This window comes from Equus caballus, chromosome 28 (assembly GCF_041296265.1).
Source record: "Equus caballus isolate H_3958 breed thoroughbred chromosome 28, TB-T2T, whole genome shotgun sequence".
NCBI classification, from domain to species: domain Eukaryota; kingdom Metazoa; phylum Chordata; class Mammalia; order Perissodactyla; family Equidae; genus Equus; species Equus caballus.
In genome coordinates, this window is record NC_091711.1 from 22,421,579 (window position 1) to 22,440,666 (window position 19,088).

General features: G+C 34.7%; 1 protein-coding gene across 2 annotated transcripts in view; it reads right to left on the minus strand.

Annotated features, from left to right (window-relative positions):
- Window positions 1-520: 520 nt before the first annotated feature.
- DCN (decorin) overlaps window positions 521-19,088 on the minus strand; it is a 37,111-nt gene continuing 18,543 nt past the window's right edge. Inside the window, exons 4-8 of one of the 2 annotated variants that reach the window (XM_005606467.4) lie at window positions 14,502-14,715; window positions 13,596-13,709; window positions 9,228-9,321; window positions 5,772-5,910; window positions 521-795 (exon numbers count right to left, since the gene is read on the minus strand). In XM_005606467.4, the coding sequence (XP_005606524.1) occupies window positions 601-795; window positions 5,772-5,910; window positions 9,228-9,321; window positions 13,596-13,709; window positions 14,502-14,715 (756 nt within the window). In that variant the 3' untranslated portion in view covers window positions 521-600. The remainder of the gene's footprint in view (window positions 796-5,771; window positions 5,911-9,227; window positions 9,322-13,595; window positions 13,710-14,501; window positions 14,716-19,088) is intronic. The other variant, NM_001081925.2, reaches the window with a different exon arrangement.

Sequence of the window (19,088 nt, forward strand, 5' to 3'; positions counted from 1 at the left end):
TTCAAACAATTGAGCTTAGGGAAGATTTACAATTACACTTTTATACAATAGTCATTTTGAATGTATTTGTGAATTTATTTTTTTCAAAATAATGACATTAGCAAAACTTTTACATAGCCTGTATCGAATCCACATATTCAAATGAGGCTTTACCAGTAATAACAGGGGTTAATACAGAGTTAGAGTTTGATATTTGACTTTTTGTTAAAAGAGCTAACCACTCTATGAGTTACAGAAGATTGATACTTTTTCAATTTGATTCCTTCTGAAAGTTAAAAAAGAAAAGCTTTACTAAATTGTTGACATGTATATTTACTCAAAGTTTTACATTTAGTGAAATAAGGATATCTGCAATAGCTCAGTTAACATCAACAGAAAGCTTCAAAAAAGGATTCTGAAAATATGGCAGGCAAAATTTATTTTTATTGTAGGCAATTTTTTAAACTGCATATTTGGCTTTATACATAGTAAGTCATGTGGGAAAAACATCCACACTGCAGTTAGGTTTCCAGTATCTAGCTTTCTTTTTTTTTTTTTTTTTTTGAGCAATGACATTAACGGGATGTTGCCAGCTTATAAAGATGAGGGCTTTCCTGGGAGTTACTTGTAGTTTCCGAGCTGAATGGCAGAGCGCACATAGACACATCGGAAGGTGGATGGCTGGATCTCCCAGTACTGGACTGGGTTGCTGAAAAGGCTCACACCCGAATAAGAAGCCTTTTTGGTGTTGTATCCAGGTGGGCAGAAGTCATTAGATCCAACTGCAGAGATATTGTTGTTATGAAGGTAGACAACCTGCAAAATGAAATAATGGAGAATGATTAGTCTCCTCTAAATATATCGAGGCTCTTCATGTAAATACCTTATGCCTTTTTAGTATTGTCATCTTTCAGTTTGAATACCATAACACTTCTCAAATCAAACTTTTGCTTTCTCTCTTCCTTTCTAAATTTGTTTTTCCCTTCCTTAGTCTTGCTCAACTCAGTATATAGCATCTCAATCATTCCAGAGGCTCAGGCTAAAATCATTGTCATTATCTTTGACCCTCCCTTTGTCATACACTCTTTGCCTAACCATCAACAAATCCTGCTAGCTCAGCCTTCAAAATGCACATAGAATCCAGTTCTCCCGTGTCTACTCCTACAACCTTGTTCAAAGCCACCATTACCTCTTCTGGATTATTGAAGTTAACCTGATTATTCTCCTTGCTTCCTTTTTTGCCTTCCTAAAGTCTTTTCTTTTGTTTTTTTTTTAGCTTATAAAACAATTATTTTAAAAAACTGAACCAAGTTATATCTTCCTTTGCCTCAACACTCTAGAGGATTCCCATCTCATGCAAAATAAAAGTCAAAGTTCTCACAATGGCCTATAAATCCTACATGATCTGACATCCTTCTGCTCTGACTTCCTCTCCCCTCACTGTTCAGTCCCACCCCCCTGGCCTACTTGCTTCTCCTCTACTACACAAAGTACAGTCCCTCCTCAGGTTGGCACACACTATTTCCTCCACCTAGAATAATCTTCTCCAAGATGCGTGCAAGACTTACTGCCTCACGTACTTCATTTCTTCTTATCAGAAAAGTCTTCCTTGACCATCCCATTCTGCCCTTCTCTGTCCCAATTCCCCTTCTTTATTTTTCTTCATAGCAATTTTTATCACTGTACAGCATATTATATATTTATTTGTTTTTGTCTATTTTCCTCCCATGGAATAAAAGCTCCAGGAGGAGAGAAACCTGCTCTGTTTTGTCCATGACCATATCTCTAGTGTCTACTAGAACAGAGTAGGTGATCCATAAATATGTTGAATGCATAAATGAATGAATTCATGATTATTTCATAAATTGTGCCTATGTGAAACATTATATTTTCAGGGAAAAGACAAAATGATACACACTTTAATAAAATTTTATACAATGGGGAAGTAATATATAGTGAAGAAAAAGAGGGTATACAGTATTAAAATTGAAATAAAGAATCACAAACTCTACGAAATATTTGAGTATCACAGCATTTGGAATAAATAGACTCAGAAAGTTTTAACAAAAATTTATTCTGTTACAAATTCTACTCTATGAATATAATGTTATGGTTCATTAGAATTTTTTTCTGAAATATATTTTGTGATTATGTTTAGGATAATGATAATTTGTTCATAGATTTTCTTAGGGAAACTAAATGTCCGACTTACAAACAGCACTTTAGAAATGAGTTTTTACTTCCATTATGTAGATGTGAATTCTAAAGGGCAAGAAGTGACTTGATCGTACAACCAAGGCTAAAATCTAATGCTAAGGCAACAATTTTTAAAACGAGCTATAAATCCATGAGATGCTCACTTAAAATGAATGACTTGAAATATTGTTCCACTTATCGGAACACTCACACTCATATGTTGGTGCAAAGGGCCTTGTTTAATAAAGGGTTTAGAAGAGAACAATAGATATCATACAAAAGCAGAAACAAGCAATATTAAAATCAAAAAAATTTGTGAGTTTCTTTTTTTATGATTCTCAAACTTTGAAAATTTCTCGTGGTCGTTTACCATTCTGTATTTCCTAGCAGTGATTAGAAAGAAAGAGGAGAAGTGCTTTTTGAGAGTTTATGGCTAATATTGAAGGTGAGAGATGAAAATACCAAAACATAAAGCAAGTATTAGTCTGTGTAAAAAAGGAAATTAGATTCCTAACTCATTCTATGAGGTCAGTATTTTCTAGTATTAAAGCCAGACAAAAATCATCACAAAATGAAATGAAATCACATATTTCATATGAATATAGACAAAAAACCTTTAACAATATATTAGGAAACTGTATCTCACAACATATAAAAGGATTATACACCATGACCAAGACCAAACATGATTTATGCCAGGGATGTAAGATTGGTTTAACTGGAAATCAATCAATGTAATACACCATAGTAAAAGAATAAAGGACAAAAACACATGATTATCTAATAGACACAGAAAAAGCATTTAAAAAAAAATCCAACACACATTCATGATAAAAAATTTTCAGTAAACTAGGAATAGAAGTGAACTTTCTCGACTTGATAAAGAGCATCTACAAAAGACCCACAGGTAACATCACACTGAATGGTAAAAGATTGATTGTTCACCCCTTTCTTAAAATAGGTAACAAGGCAAAGATGTCTAATTTCATCACTTCTATTCAACATGCACTGGAGATTCTAGCCAATGCAATAAAGCGAGAAAAAGAAATTAAAGGGATTCCGATGAAAAATAATGAAAACTGTATTTCTTTACAAATGACATGATTCTGAATGCAGAATATCCAAATGAATGCACACAATTTACTGCAACTAAAAAAATTTCAGCACAGTACTAAGATAGAAGATTTACAAACAAAAACCAATTGAATTTCTACATACTAGCAACAATGCAAAAATGAAATTAAAGTTACAATTTATTCACAACAACATCAACAATAATACAAAATTTAGGAATGAATTTAGTTAAAGAATTGTAAGACTCATACAGTAAAAATGACAAAATATTGCTGTGAGAAGTTAAAGAAGATAAAATAGAGAAATATTCCATGTTTGTGAATTGGAAGACTCAATATTATTAAGATGAAAATTCTTCCCTGATCGATCTATAGATTCAACACAATCCCTATCATAGTCCTAGCAAGCTATTTTAGCAGAAATAATATGCTGATTCTAAACAGAAATGCAAAGGAACAAGAATAGATAAAACAATTTTGAAAAATAAAAACAAAATTAGAAGACCTTCACTCTCAATTTCAAAACATGATCAGAAGTTGCAGTAAACTAAAGGTGTAATACTAGCAAACAAAATGTGGCATATCCATACAATGGAATGCTGTTCACCAATAACAATGAAAAACTACTGATACATGCCACGATATGGATGACCTAAAATCCTTATGACAAGTGAAAGAAGCCATACACAAAAGCCATACATTGTGTGATTCCATTTATATGAAATGTCCAGAAAAGGCAAATCCACAGAGAGAGAAAGTAGGTTAATGATTCCCATTGGCTGCAGATAAGATTGAGAACCAAATAGAAATGGATAAGAGGGATATTTTGAGGGTAATAGAAATATTCTAAAACTGGATTGTGGTGACAGTTGAACAACTACATAATTTTGGTAAAAACAATTGAACTATATACTTATAGAAAAGGAAGTAGAATAGGCGAAATTCCCAGGAGCTGCAGGAAGGGAGGTAAAATGGCTACATGGACAGCCAATTAGAGATGGAAAATCATGAGTGAGGCCCTTCTAAATGGGGGCCCTGTGTCAATTCTCATGAGATCTGATGATATTCAACAAAACCTTCAAAATAACCTGCTTTATAATTTTTTCTCTGTGGCCGACAGTAAGAAACACATTATATATTGAGGTTTAGTGCATATGAAACAAAATTGTTATGAAATATTTACCATTATAGTGATATTTCTTTTCTATTCAACTTATTCTAACCTATCCTATCCTATCCCATCCCATCCCATGAATGTTCCTAATGAACCCACTAAACTGATTTTATGAACTCAGTAATATGTCCAGACTGACTGAAAAACGGTAATCAAGAAGGTGAAAATGATTTATTCTGAGATCTAAAAACAAAAACAATCCTCTCCCGCCAAAAAACCCACCAGCAACAAAAACCTTAATAGTAACAATGATAACTATTCTTCCATGGGGCTTCCGAGCATCTTGGTTTTACTTGTGGCTTCAAACTCTGCTTACTCACGACTCTGCCACAACCAAAGACCCACTGAAAAAGAATCAGCATGAACTCGAATGTCTTTAAGTTTCATCTTCATACGTATAATTCAGGCACTTCATTGAAATCTAGCTAACGCAAATTGTGATATATCAATTTAATTTGGAATTTTTTGTTACAACTCAATAAAAAAAAGAAATCAATAATTTATTGACAGCAGTTTAGAAGATAAATTTATTGTGAACCCCAAGCAAAAGAGTTGAGATGCTGGATTACTAAAAGAGCAACTTTATACTGGTTTTATCTGTAAGAGAGGGTCAGTGGCAGGGTATAGTTTCTGAATCATCATGACTGAACTAAGTACGCATGTAAATTTGTGGGGAAAAACAGCCAATTGAAATGTGACCTTTAAGAAAACTTAAAAATTACATAAAATAAGCAAATATGTAAAATCTATGGATGACCACATTATTGAAGTTTTTAAAAAATATATAATTTGAATAACATGTTTGTGTTATTTGCTCAAGGTAACAATGGAAGTCTTATGTTGTCATATATGAAATTGCTATCACTATTTAAACTAATGTTTGCCTTACATTTATAGATTTACAGATTGTAAAGCTCTATTACCACAGTGGATCACTGCCAGATAAACTGCAGTCACACTGCTAGATAAGCTCTTGACCTCTATGACATCTGCTGAGGCTAAAAGTTAAAACTACTATTTTATTCTATATCTATGCCTCACCAATTATATCATCTTTTCCAACCAGTATGCATTTGTTACACTGATCTGTGATTTGAAACTACCCTGATTCACCAAAAATACTACATTCTGGAAGAAAGCATTTTAGTAAGTTCAAGGCAATTGTCCTAATTTAAAAAAATAATAATTTAAACGTATTTTTTCCCCAAACCAGAATGAATGTTTATGTGGAAACACTAAAAACATCTGTCTACAAAAAGATTTCTAAGCAGAGCTTCCTGCCTCCTAGCATCCCGGTGGGGAGGATTCACTCCCCAGACGTTCCTCACCAGACAGCAGCATTGCATTACCTGGATGTACTTATGATCCGCCAGCCCACCAGGCACTTTGATAAGCTTGTTGTTGTCCAAGTGAAGTTCCCTCAAATGAGGAGTGTTGGCCAGAGAGCCATTGTCAACAGCAGAGATGCTGTTGAAACTCAGTCCCAATCTGCAATAGAAAACAGAAATGAATGCATACCCTGCACATGGATGCTTTCTTACAGGTGTTGTGTGACTAATCAAGTCAATAGAAAAGGATGTTTTTGTTTTTGCACTTACTGTTCCCTCTGCCTAGAGTGCTTTTCCTAGACTTTCTGAGCTTGGATAGAGCCCATTTGTTCTTAAGCTTTCAATGTAGAGTTACCCTCTTTAAAACTCCTCTGACAGTCCCAGATTGGATAGACACCCCTAGTAAATGCTCACAGAGCATCCTGTTGTTACCCTCTTGTAAAACTCAGGGGACTGTGTACTTGCATGTCTTTCCTTGAGAAAAGTGACTGTCTTATGGTATATCCAGTACTAACACAGAGCTAGATATGACCAATGAGTAGCTGTTGAATTCATTTCTATGTATGATGAATGTGGTGAATTCACTTGAAAAAAAAATAAAAGGAATACTATTATCATTTTGGTCACATTGAACATCAATTAATTGTACATTTATCACGAAAATTTATTCATTGGAAATAAAAGGTACAAAGTTCTAATGAGCCAATAAACCTACCTGCCAGAAAGGTTAACAGAATTAGCATTTTGCATTAGTTTGAAAGAGTTCATCAATGACCATCTGATACTGTCAGAATTTGCCGGGTGCCAATATTCCTGACTTCTGACCTTAATTTCTCACCTAAATCTCTGTTTCATGACCACTGTGATATTTCTCATGCAATGCTACTCAAGGTTCGGGTTGTATTTTTTAAATTAAATGTATAACAAGTGAGAGTTCTGCAGCTATGATGTCCTCTCATAGCAAATGAGATTCAAAAGTCAGAGTTGACTTGGGGACAAGGCTGGTGCATTCAGCATTCTAGGGATGAATCTCTGTCAAAACCAGGGTGCTGTCAATCCTGAGAGCAGAGAGGGGATGCTGAGATGAGGCAACAACGTAATATAAGAGAACCAGAAAACTCAAGGGAGAGAAAGAGGAGGAAGCCATTGGGTTCCTTCAAATGCAATGGATGGGACTTGGGCATTTTTTTAGAATGGTTTCTGCTTGCCTTCAGCTAGTTTCGATCTTTGAGCTCTTTGCGGATTTAGATGCTGCCTTGGATAACCAAAGTCTCCCAATTTTAATCATGACTTGCTGTTGGAATAATTAAGATTAAAGTTTACTGATTTTAGGCTATTAATAGCACAGTTAGTTTATCTTAGCTATTGATTATTAACCTGGCATCTTGGCTCAGAGAACTTTGTTTTTCCATCAGTCTTAGGCATTCATCTCCTCTTTCTGGCTTTTTCTTTTCTATTTCAGAATCATGTCTTCTGTTTATTACAACACTCCAAGTCCCATACTCAATTTGGGCTCATACATTTCTTAGAATATAACATTCCTAATAATTTACTGAAGGAAATTTCACTTTTTCAATGATTTATTTATATATTCAACCATCAAATGTTGTAAGAACCTACTATGTTCAAGATATTATTCTAGGCTTGTCAGGGCAGAGGACACATGGCTCAAAAACCATGATTCTGTCTGTTGAAGAATGGTTCACCTAGTAAGGGAGATGATAATATATACTTAATAAGAAAACAGAAGTTTGCCTGAAAACTAGTTCATATTTTTGCAGAGGGACATACACTATTTTCTCCCTACTTGTTCCTAATAGCTAATTGGAATATTTGCCCTGCCACAACATTCTGCCTTTTTCTTCTTTTCACAGTTTTGATCTTCAGCCCCCAAATACTTCTCATGTTCCAACTTCAGTGAGGAGCAAACAACATAAGGATTTGATGGTTTAATAGATTTTTTTGACTTGATTCCAAAAAGAAATGTGTCTGATAAATTCAAGAGTTGGGAAAGTTTGCTTGGCCAACGAGGCAATCTGCTCTAAGTTAATGAATGGAATTCAAAATCCGTTTACACAGAGATCTTCATTTCTATTGACATTTTCCAAATTTACTAGCTTCTTATGCTTCTATGTGATACCAAGAATGTCATGTTAATATTAAAGTGCATAATCTCAAAATTTCCTTACCACTTTCAGTACAAAATAAACTTTTTTTCTCAAAAGGCATCTATTTAAAACTTTAGACTATTGTTCATCCCTTCTACTATTCCTGCTCCTCCCCCTCCTAATAATAATAATAATGATAGCTGTCCTAAAGACAATTCTACACAATCAGCAAAGCAGTGTCTTCCTAGATTTTTCTGCATCTAGAGAGACCTAATCAACAAAGAAAGGTAGATGATACATAACACTATTTTGAAAAATATTGTCTACCTTAGAGACTATAATTAAAATAACTTTGGATAAAATGTTTCTTATGTGAAACACCAAGGTAATATATTGTGACTGTGGCTAATATATCATAGCTATAGTAAGCACATGCTCATCTTCAGCCTCCTCCATCCACTGGGTCATTGGAGAACATCCACAGAAATGAGGAAAGATGCATTATACATCCATCTGGTCTTAGTATTTCTCAAAGATAAATAATATACTTTATATTCATTTATCTACCATGAAATTTATATACAAAAAGAAGAGTGAGTCAATTTGGCATAACACTGTGCTTCTCTGTAAGAACACTCAGCAATACGTGTGGATCAAGAACAGAGTGTTCCATGAAGACAACTGAAAGAGTTTGCCAGCACTGTCCTCTTTTTATTACTTAACCAGACTGGAAACATAGGAAGATCGAAGTTAGGTTAGAAAGGAGGACAGGCGCTAGCGATTATCTATGAGGAAAAAAAAGAGTTAAGAAGGGCCAGGAAAAAAAAAAAAAACCAACAAACTTTTCTTTTGTTAGTCTATATTCGACGTCCAGAGACATTTTAAACTCTTCAGAGAATAGAGGTTGGAGAATCTCTCATAACTAGTCTAATACTATAGTGTGGGATGCCCAATATTTCCATGTTCTGGTAGCCTTCATCTTAATGCATTTTCAAATTCTAGACCCTGTCTTATACCTTACTTAACCTTGCATTAAATCTTGTTTAAAGCAACTAAGTTAGAAGATACTGAATGAACATACTAATTTAATCAAATACCTTATACATAAGATATATCTTAATCTGAAAGCAATATGGTACTCACAAAATATAAGGCTGATCTTGGTGGTTATACTAAGTGTATGCAAAACTCATTAGTTTTGTTTTTTTTAATAACTGATTGGGCAAGCTGAAGTTTGAGGTTGTCAGAAATAATAACAACAAAAAAATGTGGTACAGTCAAAACTTCATCAGGTTTCTAATTCTGAGCATGTGGGCACTAATACACCTAGCCATCGTAATGATAGAACATCATGAAAGAATATTTTTACTTAGCCAAATTATTCAGTCCTCTCAGGCTAGCTGCATCAACTTTGGTGATTTTGTTGCCATCAAGATGTAATTCAGTAAGGGAAGGAGGAAGACCTGGAATATGGAAATACGAAATGGTAAATGAGGGGATAAATGTAATTACAGAATGTAGAAAGACAATGAGGACACATGCCATCGGTTTTTTAAAAGTTTCAGAGGATTTGCTTTTGCTTTTTCATGAGTTTTGCTTCTTATCTTTTTCCTTCATCCCTTTTATAATAATACATGCTTTTGGAAGTACTATATGCCCTTTCTACTTTTCTCCTAGATTGATTTTAACAAAAACATGAATCGTGTTTATCATGAAGTACAGTTTTGGCTTGTAGAACTGAAGTCAAACCCTGAATCTAACCAGCGTCTTACACCTTTGTTAATGGGCTAACCCTGCCATTGATAAAAGATCACAACTCTAAAATGAGGAGACGAGCATTTGAACTATAACAAGGAGATTATGTATAAGTTAAACCTACATACAAACCTAACCAGGCATTTCATTAATGAGCATTGTTAATAACTAACACTGATCCACTGTGTTGGCCTTAGTCTTAATTAACTTTGCCATAAAAACATCAAACACTTCTGCACCATGGATGTGTAGAAAGAGCTAAAGCTACTTGGACCTTTTAAATCAAGACTGTTTCTTTACACAAGAGGAGTGGAGAGGCCTACCATCAAGCACTCTGCCATATGTAGAGCACCTGGGGAAATCATTTTAGATCCAAAGTACCCGCTAAACCTCTGGATAGTACTTCCTGAATGGCTACGATTTTTAAAATTTAAGAGTAGAAAGGTAGAAGTTTAAATATTTTATTTTCATTTCCTCCTGCCATCTAAGGATATATTATGTTTTTCTACAGCTGTTTAACCAGCATATTTTTCCACTTAGAAGAATAGCGACAAGTACAAAGAAAATAGCAAATTGGTTACATGTAGAAGTAACATCTGGTTGGCAGAAAGTGTTGGTTATTTGTCCATAAAGAACAAAAGTAGAAAATCACAGGTTATGTTTTGTCTGAAATTTTCATTGCATACCACTGCATTCTGTCAAGAGTGTCCATTTAATGTAGAAGTTTAGTCCATATTTGACCTGAAAATGACTATTAGTTTCTCTACGGTTGCATGTTTCATGTGAGAGATGCTAAGGAGAGAAACTTCTACTTACTGAATGTCTGTTATGTGCTGAATACTGAGATTGGCACTTTTCCTAACTTGGCTCATTTAATTTTTTCAATGTATAAATTATTTTTCACCAACCCCCTTTCATAGATGAGGAAACAGATTTTCAAAGTTACAAATTTTGTAGGTTAACTAGCTACTAAGTAGGGAATGTAACATGCTCCCAGATGGCCAAAGGAAGTGAAAATAGCATGCTCTTAACTGCAGGAAATGAAATCACAATTGCATTATTCTTATGAATAAATATCAGGAAGTCACAGTCACTCTTGGAATAAGATATTTCAACCATTTGAGTCTCCTTAGACCAAATAAATGTGGATTTTTAAAAATACTTCTGTAAGTAAAGTGAGTATACAACAATGCAAATTGAATGCACATCCTTTCTTCCCTTTACCATGAAAAGATCATTTTTAAATGTACTATCTCTAGAACACCAATGAACATTGCATCCATTACCCTTACATAGTTTCTAAGTGTCTCCCCTTTTAGGATTTTAGTTTCCAAAAAATAAAGTTATAGCTAGAAGTCACTTTCTGGAAGAAAACTTTGCAATAGGACAGAGAGAGTTAAATTTATAAAGAACATCCTTAGCCTTTGTCACTGTAGCATTTAGCTAAAGAGCCTACACTCTAGTTACTTTTTAAATTCTTTTCCTTTTCCATTTTTAAGATAAAATATATTGAGAGTTTTCTTTGGGCCGAGTACTATGTGTGTGCATTACAAGTCTTACTATATCTATTAATCCTCACAAATATCCCAAAGATAGTTGTCACTAATGCCTCCATTTTCTAGACAACAAAACTGAGGTTTTAGAGACGTGAAATTATTAGCCTAAAGTCACAGAATAAATAAATAGCTGAGTCAGTTCTCTCACCCAGGTTGGTCTAACTTGAGAGAGTAATTTTATAACCTCTCCACTCCACTCCACTCCACTCCCTTTCCATTTCCATCAGCAATAAGAGACAACATGTGGAAATGAAGACTTCCTGAAAGGTGATGATGTTCATGCATACGAGTCTCAGCCTAGGAAGGGAAGACTCATTCATTCCACAAGCATAAATATGCACAGGAGGGAGAGCTTACGATGGCAGCAGAGTGAAATGGTCAAACACGGGATCTCTGATGTCAGTCTAGCACAACCCCAGTTCTCCTGCTTCCTAGCTCCTACCTTGGTCACAATTTATTTCCTCTCTTTAAGCCTCATTTTCCTTATTCATAAAACAGGTGTGATATTAGTACTATAGAGGAATGTTTTTGGATTCATACAAAAGAATCCATTCATACAAAGAAATCTATTTGGTATAATATCTTGTTCTAAACAAGTGCTTAATAAAATTTAGTTACTATAATTTTAATATTATGAAGTGTCTAGTAAATAAAAGCAAGCTAGAGATGATGAGAAAAGAACACTTAGGATAGAGAGAAGACATAAGCAAGGCCAGGAAAACAGATCATTCAGTGGTGAGATGTTTTCCTGAGGGATGTTTTGGAGGATGCCTTAGGAGAGACAGCACAATCAAAGACTGTGCTTAATGGAAGTCATCTGGCAGCACAAAATCCTGGACAAGACCGGGACTTTAACTTCTGGCTACTTGACTTCACCTCCTGCAGCTCTGAGGCTTTAGGCAAGATATCTATATATATAAAATAAAAATACATAAAATATAAGTATTTTATTAAATATATTACGAAAATATACTAAAATATAAACAAAATATATTTAAAAATACATATATATGTATGTATATATCTCTGCACTGGGCTAAAAAATGATCACTTGTTACTTGCTATGAGTTGGAGACCGAACATGAAAGTGCTTTATAAACTGTAAATCAATCTCTCTCCTTATCTGTATCTATCTATCATCTGTCTATCTATCGAATCTGTTTTCTATCATCTTTCCTGTCTAATCCATCTACACCAGCAGTTGCTATTATGAGCATTGAAAACATCCTCTGTAGCAAAAAGACTGTGGAGAGAGCAAAGGGTGGTAAGAAACCATTCGATGGAATACGTACTTGAAGAAGTTGAGTTTTCTGTGGAAGCACAATAAAGGATAATTGCTTTCCGGGGGCGAATATCTACATTTTGGCCTGCAGTCTAAGAATGAGATGTATAAGTTGAGAAATGGCCAGATTGAAGGGAAAATTGGAAAATATAGAGGAGCTTTTGTGAGACTGAAAAACCTGGGGCAGGGAAAGATGCGAAAATTAGAGGAATTTATTTTTGGTGCCTTGAGGCCTTTTCTGATTCACAAAGACTGGCTTATGTGCCTCTCTGGGGTAGCCCTTAGCACAGCGACCTTACCCCCATGACTGTGGGGTGATTGCTCTTTACTCATCTGGCTTTGCTCTAGTCAACAAGCTCCTTGAAGGCGGGGAGTATATTCTATCTGCTGCCCTGTCTTCAGTGTTTAGGACTTTACCTAAGCAAAATGAGTGTTAGAAACATTTTTAATGAATAATAAAAGACAATATCAATCCACTACTTATCTACATGCCACATGTTTCACTAATTATTTATTTAGTGTCAAAACAATGCAATGAGGTAGATATTAATATTATTACCACACTACAGATAAGGAAATGGAGGCATAGACGTTGAATAATTCATCCAAGTTCCTAGAACCAAATTAGTGATAATTTGAACTCAAGCAAACAGACTCCCACACCCACACTCTACAACACACACCACCACTATTAAATAAGAGCGTGGCCATTGTGGCTCCTCTTATCCAGATGGTAATGACTGGAATGTCGTAGACAGAAAGGAATGCACCAAAAGATTGGAGACTCAAAGTAAAAACTGGCTAATTTCAGAAGTACTTCCATGTATCTTCTTTTTCTTTTTTACAAAGTGCTACTAAGGCATTCTAGTTTTTAAATAACGATTTTTTTCTTTGTGACATCACAATTCTATAATGCAAAATCATTGGGCATTGTTGCATCTTAGAAGAGACTTTATAGGTAAGAGAGTCTAGCCATCTCTACAGCGACTCTGGATGGCCCAGTCATCACCCACGCTCATTAGAAACACTTCTACAGGTAGAGAATTTACTGAAAATAATAAAAAAACAATTTCTGAAAGAACTTTTTAAATGTTTGAGGCTTTGGATTTAGCTTCTCAAATTGCTCTCGTGAGTTTTCTATCACCTGGAGGGATGGTGGTTATGTTGGTGTCAGCAATGCGGATGTAGGACAGCTTCTTCATCCCCTGGAAGGCTCCATTTTCAATTCCTGAGCTCTTCAGTGGGTTGGTGCCCAGTTCTACAAAAGCAATAAGTGCAAAGCTTTTAGAGGACAATTTTAGGATATTACAAGTCAGAGTAGTGTCTGTTTCAACAAGGAATTTAGCAGAAACTTGGGTCAATAATAGTTTGACTGAAAAACAAAAGAGAAATTAAAGGACATGCTCCTCAAAGGGATAGCAAAATGGGGTAAACATTTCCCTTATTAAAACAAACAAAAGACAAACAACAACAAAAAACCTAAAAAAGCAGTAGTAGTGAAAACAATAACAACAAAATTATTTAAGGTATATACACAGGTTCGCCCAGAAATCAACAAAAGCAAGAGTTCACACCACACTGATTATGACTATTACTTTCCCAAGATACGTTAAAATGTTATTAAATAATTTGAATCTAGCATCTTCTAAGCCAATTATAAAATTCCAATTTTTGACCACACCTATAGCAAAACATTTTAACACATTTTTTAAAGCAGATGACTTACAGGTGTTCAGAATATAACAAATCCCACCATGGGAAAGATAGCCTTAAATATCTCTAATTAAGCGCTACTTAATTCAATGGTGTCTTGAGCGTGCAGTTGGATAACTTCATCCTAGGGCTTTCTCCACATTCTCAGATCCTCAAGGACAGGGAATAAAAACGTTGTCAGTCACAGATTCAAAATCCCATTCCTTCTGGCCCTGCTGCTGTTACGCCCTACGACATACAAATGCTAGCTAATCTACCTTCCTGCGGCTAAAGCTTACTTGGGATCTCTTAAGGTGAACCTTGAATCCTGGTCTCAGAGTGATAAGAATATCTGTACCTACGACTATCATCTGGTTCAGTCCATTGAACACCGCTTTTCGCACTTTGGTGATCTCGTTCTCATGGACACGCAGCTCCTGAAGAGTTTTGGGCATTTTTTCTGGCAATTCCTTCAAATGATTCTTGGACAGATAAAGTCGTTCCAGTTTCACCAAAGGTGTAAATGCTCCAGGGCTGATTTTGCTAATTTTGTTGTTGACAAGAATCAACGCCTGTAGATAGTGAACAAAAACAATATCTTCCTAGTTCCAAAACCTTCCACACAAACATAAAACAAGTGTGTAGTCTATTCATTCCATCCAGGGGACGCACAGAGAAATCTGCAAAATTGCAAGAAATCAGAAAACGTTAAGTAGATGTGATCCCTTCACATAAGAAGTGTGTGAGGACCTGAACATCAGGAATAAAGGAAAAAGGAATGCGGCGAAATATAGACTTTATATGCTTTTAATTTTTAAACAATAAATACTCCTAAAAGCATTGAAATTACTAGAATGACTCAAGATACCTGAAAAGAATCCAATGACACAGGCATCCATCCCCCAACCAGCTTTTCAACCTAAATGCCCATCTCCGTTGACTGTTGTCATGAATTCCACTACAAAAGCGTGGCAAGAAAGTAAAAATTTCTTGCAACCACACAAATTTAGATATAATCATTTTCAAAAAGTTTGCCAAATTAATACATTATTTTGCAGCTCATTGCTTTGCTTTGCATTTCCTTGCTACTTAAATGGTTAAACAAATTTCCTTGTATTTTCCTACCATTTACTGTATTTTTTGGAGAAAAAGGATTGCCTGATCATAATACTTCTCATTTTCATTGTTTTAATAATTGGTTTACAGAATAAAGATATAGTTTATATAATATGTAGAGGCTTAATGTATTTTTCTTCTGTTTTTGCATATAAAAGTTTTACATATAAAAGTTTTATATAGTCGAACATGCTAATATTTTTGGTAAATTTTAAATTTTTGTTTCTGAGTTCTCCTAATATAGGAAATTACTTCTAATTCATTACTACTGTTATACCTATGGCTATTGGTAAACTTATTTTGGACTGCCTCATTCTCTTCCAATGATCTGTATGTCTACATAACCACACTGTTATTATTTTAAGACTCCTTATCAACTAATCCTAAGGAACTCAAGATAATTTTATCAAAGTTTGAGAAGCTTGCATTTTCTATTGTAGTACACTTTTATGCGTATATGAAAATGCAGAGGGGCAAAAAGGGAGTTACAATAATAGAACAGTGAGAACTCCCAGTTTCAGAAAAGCAAGAGTATTTTCTGAAGGTAACAGCTGGTTAATTAACCCTGTACACTCCTATACAGTTCATAATATTTGACTAATTAAAACTTATTACACGTAACACAATCTTGTAACTAATCCTAAAAGATGCATTGGTTGATTAAAACAAAATCTTAAGAAATTCCAATGTATATTACAGAAAGTAAAACTTAGGAAGGTTAAGATCATAGGAAATTAATATTCACAGGCAAAATGTCTGGGAAATGAGTAAAAGCCAGAGCTAGCGGAAGGAAGGGTTGAGAGGGCTTTTGTCATTAAACGACATTCAAAAATGTATATGCTTAATTATAAACGCAAAAGAGATCCTCAATTGCCATGTAGGTAAGAAAGTTCTGAAAGCTTGATATAAATAAATGCATTAAAAGTCATCTGAAAAACCTGTTTTTATTTTAGGTTAAATGTTGAAATTTGACATAATATGTAGGGTTTTCTCCAAAGCTAATTTTATGTTGGGCTTTCACTATACCAGATATTGTTTTAGGGGCTTTTATAGTTACCATCATATTTATAGGCAATTATTAGTGCATAGACTCATGCCGGACTGCTTCTGACTTTAGACCTCAAGTTCTGACTCTTATTTTTTGTGTGCCTATGAGCAAGTAACTTAACCTCTCTGTGCCTAAGTGTCTTCGTCTATATGAAGGAGTTCTCAGGGGTATCTACCTCAAAGAATAGTAATAAGGACGAAATAAGTTAATGTATCTAAGGTACTAAGAACATTGCCTAGCGTATAGTAATTGCTACACAAATATTTGCTATTATTCAATCTTTGAAAAAAATTTTTAGTGATTTCTAATTTAAAAATTTTCCTTACTAGATTTATTAAGCTTTAATTCAAAGGAAAAATATTCAAAGTTGGCATTACCGTACTTCATTTTCCCACTTCCAATTATTTTATAGAATAATTATGTAGTTTTCCTACTATATATGGATATAAAACTACTCTTATGCAACATGTGCCACTCATAATGAGCCACAGAGTTGTAAATTAATAAAATTATTGAGAAGAAAAGAACTTTTGGTCAAATCCTTTCTATTTTAATCCTCGCTAACTTTTCATTTCTCTCCTTCCTTCTCATTCAAGTATGGCTCTCCCGGCTGAAATTATGATGTTCATTTGCCAAATAACAAGGATAGAAATGATCAAGAATGAAAGAGTAAGAGGAAAAATAGCTGTTTAACATCCTCTGAATGGCTGGAAGCTCTAATAAACTCACTCTCTTCTTCCGATGTACACTTTGAAGTAGAAAGAAAGAGATTGCCAAGATGACAGTTCCCCAAAAACATACTTAGATTGAGACTTCGGAAAGGAAAGAACACGTTATTACAAATCCCAGATTTAATAAGAACGTCACAGAAACAAGATATCCCTTATTTAAGGAAATAAAGAGTTTAAACAAATTATTCAGATTACACTTAAATACACAGGCAGTTGGGATTAGAGTATGAGAATTCTCCTTCCTTAAAAAAGTAGCTTTAAGGTAAAGTTATGAAAATAACATGAAGCTTTTTAATATTTTAGTTTATTGAAAGTAATGATATTAATTATTTATTATCACCTCTTTAAACTTGTTCCAACGATAGTGTAAATAGTAATTGACAGACCTTATTGGTGTCATCATCAGCTCACTCCCAGGGAAACCATACACGAAAACAGAGAAAGGGAGTGGGGGCTGCAGCCCTGTGTCCTGTCAGCAGAGATGGATCCCATTGGGCCAAGGTTGAAGATCTCTAACTCCAGCCTTACCCTCCATGTTTCGGAGCCTGTATCTTTAACTCTAACCAGCTTGTATTTTTATTTATCTGTTGCTTATTTTCTTCTGCTTTTCCTTTCTTCTTTCATGGAAAGCCCTCTTATTCTCTTCTTTTCAAAAGTCTGCTAATCCTCTAAGACGACTTTGTTTCATAGTCTCTCAAAACACTAACTGGTAGCCTGATGTAGGATGATGTCTTATTTTTCTCTTACTTGGTGCCCATAACACTCACTACTTATAGCATATTGTACTTATATTGTTGGACCCTTCAATAAATTAAGTATTATTTTTATTATGGAAAAGCTTAAAATCTTAAGGAACAAGTCTTTGCTTCCTTTTAAAAAACCTGGTATATTTCCGCCTAATGGATAAATGTTTATTGCTTTTCTCATCTTGGTTGTCAGAAAGTTCATAACTAAATCTTATCTTGGTTATATTAACTCAATAGTACATTATGACCAGTTTATTTTACTTTTACATTAAATTATTTACCTTGTATCTATATTTCTTATTCTAATATGTAGCAGCCAGATGATTTTGATTTATTTTTTATATTTATATTTTACTATGTCTTGCCTACTCTTATTATATATACCCTCAATTATTTTCTATAATGATTAGGAGAAAGAAATGGACATGAAATTAGAGTTTTCTATGTATGTGCTCCCAATTTTAAGAATGTATTTCTATGATATTCCTTATAAGAAGCTGTGAACTCTTATCTCCACAGATAGGTAACCCATCACTAGGCAATCCTCTCCATTTTCTGAAAATTCTAATTTTTTACATTGCATTTTAGTGTTGAACAAAAGTCTGCTTCCCTGAAATTCCCATCCAATTGTCAATAGAGCAATTCTCTCATCTTGTAGTTGAAGCAAGTAAATTCAATTCTTCATCTCCAACACTGTCCTTCAAATATGTCATTTGTGACTTTTTAAAATTCCTTTTGTGTTTCCACTTCTCTATCAACTGTGCCTTTAAGACATGATTTCTGGGTCTCAAAGGTTAATGCCCTTCTTAAAATGCCTTTTCCTGGATCAGACTCAATACTTTAAGAGCAGCCTACCAGAGTAGAACAAGATAGAATGAGACTTGTAGTATTTCTTCAGGACACTGAAGTCCAGTTTATTTACACTAAATGTGCACTGATATTTTGAAGGGAAACCATATCATTATCATCCCACAGGTAGAGAGCTGGAGGAGATGACAAATGTTATCAGGATTCTGATGCCCTATGCAAACAGAAGATGCATTTACTGTTAGAGAAGGCTTCCTTAGCAAGGCTTAACCCTACTTGATTGGGTTGGTCATTCTCCATTTATAACACACCTTCTCCCAACTAAAGACATATTCATTCTTTGCCCTTTTGGACCATCTCCTATATCCTAGGAGGCTGACCTCTGGGGCCTGCATCACCCAGATGTTCTTGTCCTCTGACGTCTAGTTAGGTTCAACCATAGGAGACACTGGCAGGAAATCAGGAGGTTGGACTATAGCTCCCCAGCTCTTCCAGGG